Source organism: Cannabis sativa, chromosome 2, assembly GCF_029168945.1.
Source record: "Cannabis sativa cultivar Pink pepper isolate KNU-18-1 chromosome 2, ASM2916894v1, whole genome shotgun sequence".
Classification (NCBI taxonomy): Eukaryota; Viridiplantae; Streptophyta; class Magnoliopsida; order Rosales; family Cannabaceae; genus Cannabis; species Cannabis sativa.
The window spans coordinates 65,376,258-65,386,350 of NC_083602.1; the positions used below are offsets into that span (position 1 = coordinate 65,376,258).

The window sequence follows — 10,093 nt, forward strand, 5'->3', positions numbered from 1 at the left end:
TTCGAAAATTCTCTCTCTTTTCTCTCTTAATTTCGTGGCTGATCATCCATGCAAGAGAAGAGAACAAGGCTGCTTTATATAGGGAGAAGGGAGAGCACAACTTTCCAAATAGAACAGTTTCCTCTTTTACTGTGTAATTGATTAACTGCCTTATTTAGTGTGATTCACCACTTTCCTATTATAGCTAGGCTTTGATTAGCAATTACATGACAATTAAAAATAAAAATAATAATTGGAGTGCTCGGCCATAGAGGGAAATGGGCCTCACTTGGATTTTGCAGTTTCCTCAATTTTATTTCTATTTCTCCAAAAATGCCACTTTTCCAATTCTAATCATTTAAATGCCAAAACTAATTATTTAATAACTAAAATAGATTATTAAATAATATTGTCATTTAAAATAATTATTAATTAGACATACAAAGTCTCTTAATTAATAATTAAACCTAGAAACCCTTTTCTTTACGATTTCATCCTTAAACTGTGAGAATTCATAAAGTAGACATAGTCTAACTTTTAGAATTATAATTGATTAATTAAAATCAATTAACTGAGTCTTACAAGCAGTATGGCCTCAACTAGTATGGGGACCATGGGTCTATATAACCGAGCTTCCAATAAGTCGAACCGAATTTACCAAGTAAATTCCCTAACTTATTAATTCCTCATTGAATCCACACTTAGAACTTGGAATTGCACTCTCAGTCATATAGAAACGCTCTATATGTTCCACGATATAGACACGTCATTAGTTATCCATTGTTATAACCCTAATGTGATCAATGATCCTCTATATAGATGATTTACACTGTACAGGATTAAATTACCGTAACACCCTACAATGTATTTTATCCTTAAAACACTTAACCCTGTATAAATGATATTTCACCTAAGTAAAATGAGATCTCCACCATTTATCTTCGTTTGGTTAAGCTCGAAGGAAATCATCCTTTACTTCTATTTGCCAAATAGAAGCTATAGATTCCATATTTATGTTAGCGCTCCCCCACTCAATTGCATTACCGTGTTCCCAAAATGTACGTATTGCCCAGACTAAAAATTAGGCTTAACTAATAAATCAAAGAACACAAATAATACTCTTGAACTTGAGCCTAACCATATCAGGATTTTGATCATGTGATCTAGGATCAACTTATGATATTGAATTGAATAGATGTTTACGGTAAGTTTCAAAATCTAATTCAAAGTTTAATATCGGTCCATTCCAATGCATACTCCATGCATCCGATACTGGTAAACTTTGCCAATGTCCTGGAAAGGACATAACACTTTTCGAAGGTGTAAGAATACCTATCGCTGATTATACCATGTCAGTCTAAATCCAGTGTTCTGACAAATCAGGGAATCTACTTTTGAACATATAATAAAGATTATATTCCACTGTGCTGACAACACTATAATCTTTAACCAACTCATATGTTCTGGACTTAAAAAGAATTCATACATTATATACATATAATCATGAAATAAATCATGTGAACCATGCAACATAAAATGTTATTTATGATCTTTATTAATAAGTAAATCTGATTATATGAAATGGGTTTTATTTAGGGCATAAAACCCAACAGATTCTCCTTGGGAGCCTATTCGATTTTGCCAGCGAACTTTCCCTTTTTCCCATTTCCTTACCTATTGTTGTTGTTGGACCGTTTACCACTCAAGTTTGAACTGCTAGGATATTGGGGGAGCTGGACGAATGTTCCAACAGAAGGAACTTTTGGCTGGCTAGGTTTTTGCTCAACCTCTACTCACCGAATGGCTTCTTCAAGCTTAATAAAACCATTCGCGTGATCAAGTAAGTCACTCATAGAATCTATTGGTCCATTCTTCCTGATGTCCTTCCAAAGTTCTCCAAGAACTTTAATGCCCCCCAGTATCGCGAACAATTTTCCATCTTCGGTCACCCGTGCAACCTTAGTTGCCTCTGTCATGAATCTGCTGATGTATGCTCCGAGAGGTTCTCCTGGTCTTTGCTTCACTTTGACCATGTCTTCTAAGTGCAATGGAAGTTGGCGAGAAGAGGAGAATTGTGCATGAAATATCGAGGAGAAATCCTTCCATGAATTGAACATTCTAGGTGTCAACTTGAAATACCATTGCTGGGCGGCCTCTGAGAGGATGGCAGGAAAAACTCTGCAACATACATCTCCTTGTGCTCCTTGCAGGTCCATTTGCATTTCAAAATATTTGAGATGGGATAAGGGATCTTCCTGTTGGAAATTATTTTACCAGGATCTTAGATCTACTCACAAGTATGTTTATTAACATCCTAAATATGAACTTTCTAAAACGATAAAATAAACACATATAAAGTTTAAGAAACCTTACATTGGGTGCAGCGGAATAATATGACTCCTTCCGTTCAGATATCTAGCCCTTGATTCCTTTCTGTAGCAGAGCATTATCAATATCTGAACCTGGATCTCTTTCTCTGAATCTTTGATGTTGAAACTCCTTTGCTGATGATCTTTCTTCACGATCTTCCTCACTATGATTGAGGTATCACTTGATGTGTGTGGGCACTACTCAAATCACTAAGGATTTCGAAATTCTAAGGAAGAAGAGAGAGAGTGGTCAGCTAAAGATAGGGAGAGAGAAGGCTCAGTTTTTTCTCTGAAGGAAAAATAGAAAATTTAAGTGTAATTTTCCTGAAGCCTTCACTATCTATTTATAGCATTCCACTAGGGTTATGTTTGAATTATTTGGCATTAAAATAATGAAAATATCAGTTTAAATTTCCTACAAAAGTGGCAGGCCCTATACTAGTGGATTTGGGCCTCACTTTTTGCAATTTTGCAGTTTTATCTTTTCTGCATCTGATTTTCTCAAAAATGCCAATCTTCTAATTCAACCATTTAAATGCCAATTCTAACTATTTAATAACTATAAATAATTATTAAATAATATTGTCATTTATCATATTTATTAATTGAACCATACAAAGTATCATAATTAACAAATATGCCCCTATAAACTCTTTCTTTACAATTTCGCCCTTACTTAGTGAAAAATTCACAAATAGACATAGTCTAATTTGAGAATTATAATTGATTAATCAAAACCAATTACATGAGTCTTACAAGCAACATTATCTCAACTAGTGGGGGGACCATGGGTCTATATAACCGAGCTTCCAATAAGTAGATCAAGAATTTAACACTAAAATTCACTAACTTATTAATTCTTCGTTGAATCCACGCATAGAACTTAGAATTGCACTCTCAGTATATAGAATGCTCTATATGTTCCACCATATAGACACATCATTAGTTATCCATTGTTATAATCCTAATGTGATCAATGATCCTCTATATGAATGATCTACACTGTAAAGGGATTAAATTACCGTTACACCCTACAATGTATTTATTCCTTAAAACACTTGACCCCGTATAAATGATATTTCAGCTAATGTGAAATGAGTACTCCACCATTTATGTTCGTTTGGTCAAGCTCGAAGGAGATCATCCTTTGCTTACTATTCGCCAGATAGAAGCTATAGATTCCATGTTTATGATAGCGCTCCCACTCAATTGCACTACCGTGTTCCCAAAATGTACGTATCACCCTGACCTAAAAGTAGGCTTAACTAACAAATCAAAGAACACGAATAGCCTTTCAAGATTGAGCCTAATCATATCAGGATTAAGATCATTTGATCTAGGATCAACTAGGCGATATTGACTTGAATAGATATTACGGTAAGTTTAATAAATCTAAGTCAAAGTTCAATATCGGTCCCTTCCGATGCATACTCCATGCATCCAACCTGAGCTTTACTTTAACCAATGTTCTGGAAAGAACATAGTATTTCTCCAAATACAAGTAAACTCTACTTGTAGATTATCATATCAGTAAAACCCTGTGTCTGATAAATCTAGGAAACTTTATTCACATAGTCATGTTTACTTTCCAATGTGTTGACGGCACAATAAACAGGATCAAGTATGTGAAAAGGGTTTCAGATGAATTTATACATTATGTACATATAATCATGAAATAAATCATGTGAACCATGCAACATTAAATGTTATTTCTGATCTATATTAATAAGTAAATCTGATTATATTGAAATGAGTTTTATTTAGGGCATAAAACCCAACAAACTCCCACTTGCACTAATATAAAACAAAAAGTGCGTTTCAAATAATCTCAACACCTTGATATACAAATCAAGTGTAGTAGTAGTAAACTCCTCGTAATAGGATCTGAAAGATTGAATTAACCACAACCTTTTCTCCACCATTACTCTTCCTTTAATCACAAAATCATTGATAATGTGAAATTCCTCTCTATATGTCTACTCTCTTGGGATACTGGATTCTATACCTTTGGCAACTACTTTTGGTTAATCAGGAAATTAACACTAGTAGTTTAAGGCAATTTGGAATGGTGCCAAAGATGTATAGAACTTTCCTTAGATCGAATAAGTAACTTTCCCTGCAGCCTTTAACATTCAGTCTCTCTCTGGTAGACTTAGAGAATTCAGATAGGTTTTTACACTTCTCCAAAATCACTATTCCACCCCCAGAGTAATCACCATCTTATCAGAAATATTTACTAGCACATAGGCAAATTTCGAAATCTGATATGGTGTAGTCTAAGAGTTTAAAACACACCCTTATAGACTAACATATAGTTCCTCTTCTTAATCTTAAAATTTACTTGATTGTCTTCCAATGTTCTTCTCCTGGATTAATCTGATACCTACTCATTACTCCCACTCAACAGCAGGTATCTGGTCTAAGGCATACAAAAGCATATCTAAGACCTCTCACTGTTGATGTAAGAAATTCTTTCATGGCTTTATCTTTTCTGGAATAGTTATGACTTTTGCTTAGTTAATTAAAATCTATACCTAAGAAGTTGTGAAGCTTCTATAGATTGCCATTAGAAAGAAAATGCTTCAAAGATCTTACTAAAGTAAGTTGCTTGCATTAGAGTAAGTAATTACCAGGTATACCACAAGCCATAGGTTTAGATAATCTCAAACCTATAATACTAGGAACAGGAAGTTTTGTTAAGTCCATATAATAGACTTATTAACGAAAATTTCCTTTTATGTCCTTGTAATAGAAAACTTTAGGTCATTCCATGTGAATGGATTAAACCATAGTTCTATTGGCTTTCTTCTTAGTTTCTTATCTTGACAATCCATTACTTGTTTAAACTCACAATGGATTTTAATCACTTGTGTCTCCCAAGTCATAAGAAGGTGAGTTCCTAGAAACTCTCCCACTACGACAAGGTACCGTGAATTATGTCGAAGAAAACTAAATGGTATTGATCTCTTCGGTTGTGACAAGACAACATAGGCAGTGGGATCATCATATGTTATATAAGATGATAGAACACTTTTGGAATCAAGAATAAATATCTCCTTTATTTGCTACTTGTTTTTCAGACTTAGTCATTTTCTTAGAAAAGTAGTATTTGTTTGAACAAACACTTTCTTATCTATTGACAATGGGATGGTCCACCCCTAATCACTTAGAAAAGCTAACAAACCATGGTTAACAGTTCTAGCCTTTCTTAAGATTTTGATTAGGTCATCCATGAATCTAGTAATGATTTACATTAAGTATACAACCATTACATCATTCTGAAATTGTATTACCATAGAAGGACTTAGGCAACGACTAGTAACTAATCATCAATATGCAAATCGAAATTTCTGGGGAGGTAAGTTTGGATATAATTCAAAAATCAATGTAATGATCTTTGAACTGCATATCTACTAACTATTTCTCCACCCCTATCAGTTCGCAAGATCTTTAACCACATACCTTAATGGTGTTTAACCATTGCTAGAAATTGATGAAAATTTTCAAACATTTCAAATTTCTTTGCATAAGGTATAATCTAGAGTTATCGTTTTAACAATACAACGAAAAACTCATATCCACCCCTGAATGTACATCCATCTGCGAATGAGATGAACTACTTTCAGTGGATATAGGCATATTAACTCTTTGCAGAGATTGATCTTGTCAAAACCACTATGAACAAGATACAAATGCCATAGATTAAAAAAAAGTGGTAGTGTCTTTGGATGATATAGGTTTAGTTACATCAAAGAGTTCTTAGAATACTTCAAGTGGATCCTGGTCACAGAATACCTAACTCACATTCCATACAGTTTTAATCCATTAATAAAAGATGGATATTAAACACTTGAGAAAGTGTAACTGTATTGTATTCTGGAATTAGAAATTTAAGAAAATTTCTATTTGGAATCTAAAATTAAAGTCAAAGACTTAAATTTATACCAAATATAATGAGTAATTCTATCTTGGACCAGCACTACTAATACAAACTCTAAGTCAGATTTGCCCATACAAGTAGGAGATTTCTAAGATTGAGGATTTATATCAATTGGGAATAGAATTTCGGGATTATAATCATATGCGTCATATAAAATGACATGAAATGATTTATAGACCATTCATCCAATGATATGTTTTGAAAGCTAATTCGAAATGAATAAGCTAAGAGGAATTAGGATAATTTCGTTTAAAATAAGAATCCAACGATGCCTCGATTAGCGAAAGTCAAAGTAATCTTATTTATATAATCTTCTTGTTTCATATCGTAAAATACTAGTCTAAGGTGTCATCAATTGATGAACAGCTAGATGTCGCATATACAATATTTATCTTTCGAGATCTTACACTATTATGTATGTCTAATGGTGAAAATCCACTAGGGATTTATCTCATTAGAAAAACAAACATGTTAGACCAACAATGAAGATTCGAAATTAAACTACAACTTAATAACGGTAAATTAACATGGTTCAATATAAATTCATACACAATTCGTAAATTATAAACATATAGCAAGTAGGAATGACTAGTGAAAATACTAAAACATACAATCCTAAATAATTTCCAAGGTTTTCAATAAACCGATACAAAGGTCCCGTAGGCGAGAGTCAAAGCATCATTTATTGAATAGAGTTGTCAGCTCATCTAAAATAAAAACCATTCTAGCAACCTTTTATTCGATCAAAATAAGAATCCAACGTTGTCCCGGTAGGCGAGAGTCAAGGTTATTCTCATTTTATGAGCTTCTACCATTGTTTCATGTTTCATAAGTTTATCTCTAAGTAGTCACCGTAGGGGAGAGTCTAATAGAGACGAAAACTTACAAAACACTTATCAAATGAAATCTTACGGTGTTAAATGCGTTCAACGAATAACCATCCATAGGGGGACGAAGTCTAGCGTCTCGAGGTTATATTGAAAACATTTAACTTTTGTAAGACCAACAATGGAGATCGAATATCTTAATAATAATCAAGCTCATTATTTAAAGTGAGTTGTATTTTCTTTGATTCTCTTTATTTAATTTATTTATTTTAAATATATATTTATTTAAAATTTCCAATTTAGAATGAAAAATTCTAAATATAAATTTTAATTTAATATTTATAAATTTTACTTAGATGGATATGAAAATAACATGAATTATTTCCATCTTAGTAATAATTTCCAATAAATATTTAGAAAAATATTCAATTTAAGTTGTTACAAAATTAATATAAATTAATTTACAACTCAAATTTAATTTTCTATAAATATATTTTGCATTTCGAAAAATTAAAGTATTTAAGGATACAATTTTCGAAAATGCATGTTAAAATAAAAAATTAATCCTGGAAAAATTATTCTAATTTAATGTTGGCCCAAAATTAATTAATAAAATTAATTTACAACAAAAAATATAATTTTCCTATTTAATTAAATATATAAGAAAAATTTCAAATATTTAAGTATGATGATGAAAATCAACTTAAATATTAATTTTCTATTTAATTAAATACACTAGAAAAATACTTCAAGCAAAAATATCATCTATCAAGATTTTCCTTTGACTAATTAATTCAATTTCTAATAATATACTTTAATTCAATTTATTTTAAATTAATCAATAAATGAAAAAATCATTGATTTAAGTTGATCCAAGAATTAATTAAAATAAATAATTAATTTACAACTTAATCTATTTTTCAAGATAAAATTCGAAATTCTAGCATTTAAGAAATGCAATTTCGAAAAATTGATTAATAAAATAAAGAAAAAATATATTTTGAAAATTATTTAAATTTAGTTGAAAAATTAAATTTCAACTAAAAATAATTTTCTTTTTAATTAAATGTCATGAAAAAGACATATTTAAGTATGATGATTAAATCAACTTAGATATTTTATTTTCAAATTAATTAAATGTATTAAATTCAAGAAATAAATAATTAAGTGTAGAGAAGGCTTAATTATTAATCTCTAGTTTAATACTAGGAAAAATATACTTAAAATAAATTGTACCAAAATTAATTATATAAATAATTAATTTCACAATTTATAATATTTTCCTATTTAATATTAGAAATAATAAGTAGTCTAGAAATAACTATCTAGAAAATATCTTATTTGACTAAGTATCTTTTCCACAAAATTTGAAAAAATATCTAATTTAAGTTGTATTAGAAAAAATCTAGAACCTAAATATTTTTCAAATTTAAATTTAATTAAATATCAAAAATTAAGTTGTAACCACTTAATTTGAAAATATTCCATTTTAAGTTAATATTCGAAAAGATATTAACTTAAAAAATATCTAAAGAATCTTAATGACCAATGCCTAAAATTCCTCAACTTAATTTTGAAATTTGAAATTCAAAAGATATTCAGATTTAAGTTGGTTAGTTGAAGATAACTAAATATCAACTTAAATAGGAATATTTAATGAAAAATTTAAATTAAGTTCCAGAAAGAATCTAGATGGTTATAATTCTATATTTAATTAAATACACGAAAATACATATAGTTTAGCTTAGAATATAAAATTCCTTAAACTATATTTTTCTTAAATTAATTTCAAAATAAATGAAATTAATTATGTTGCTAATCAATTTTATTAGGTTAAACTAGTTTAATTAACCTAGTACGATCATTCAAATCGTGCAAATGGGCCTTCACAATTGGGGTGGTTTGTGTGAGGGGAGTCTTTGGGTTCGGTATGTCGTACCCACTTCTATGGCTCCCAACTCTCACACAAGGCCCAAAAGAGAGGAATTTAACCTTAATAAGAACAACTGTTATTAATTGAATAAGCCCAAAACTAAATGGGCCTAAATAAAATCTATCAATGACTATGACATTTTATTTAGCAACATTAACCTATATGCATCTATAATAAAATTAAACACATAGGCTCACACAGGCACACTTTGGATGAGTCCTATCATGTTGCTAGGTCATACACGTATGAAAGAAGATTGTAAATATACCGTTACAAATTATTATCTTGACCGAGGAGCCATCGTATCATTAGATGCGGCAAAAAGTAACCATGGCTATTTGCAATCAAGTAATAATAGGTTTTAAAAACTTACACATAAGCTAAAACACATACTCCTGCAACAAGGTTAGCTGGATAGTTGGATGTAGGATTTATTTAATTTTAAATAAATATTTAATTTCGAAAATAATTAATTAAATAAAAAAAATAAAAAATTTCGAAAATTTTTAAAAAATTTAAAAAAATTCGAAATTTAAAAAAATTTAAAATTAAACCTACAATTTTTGAAAAATTAGGTTTCAACCAACCTAAATATCATTTCAAAAATTTGCTAACTACTTTTAAATTTTAAATGTTATTTTATAAATAAAAATTAAATAAAAAATTAGAAAAGATAAATAAATATCTTTTTCAAATTTTTAAATGTAATTTAAATAAATAAAATAACAAAATTTAAAAAATTAGCAAAATATCTTATATCTATTTAAAATTACATGATTATAAATATCTTATTTTAAATTTAAATATGGTCAAAATATCTAAAAAGATTTAATTAAAAAATCTTAAAAGATAAGATATTTTTAAAATATCTTAAAAGATATTATAAATATCTTTAAAAGATATTATAAATATCTTAAAATATCTGACCTTAAATTTAAAAAAAATATAATCAAATTTAAAAATAAGATAGATTTTTAAGCAAAAAGATAAATACTAATTCTATTCAAATTCAAATTACACTAATATCTTGAATTAAATTAAAAAA

General features: G+C 29.5%; 1 protein-coding gene across 1 annotated transcript; it reads right to left on the reverse strand.

The window, feature by feature from the left end:
• Positions 1 to 1,772: 1,772 nt before the first annotated feature.
• Positions 1,773 to 2,195, reverse strand: LOC133034448 (uncharacterized). Its single transcript, XM_061109536.1, has one exon. It carries the CDS (start codon positions 2,193 to 2,195, stop codon positions 1,773 to 1,775), a length of 423 nt encoding a protein of 140 aa, XP_060965519.1.
• Between the last annotated feature and the right edge of the window lie 7,898 nt (positions 2,196 to 10,093).

What these genes read in the sequence shown, in the direction of transcription:
- LOC133034448 (XM_061109536.1), bottom strand. Translation starts at nt 2,195, where the DNA reads ATGGACCTGCAAGGAGCACAAGGAGATGTATGTTGCAGAGTTTTTCCT.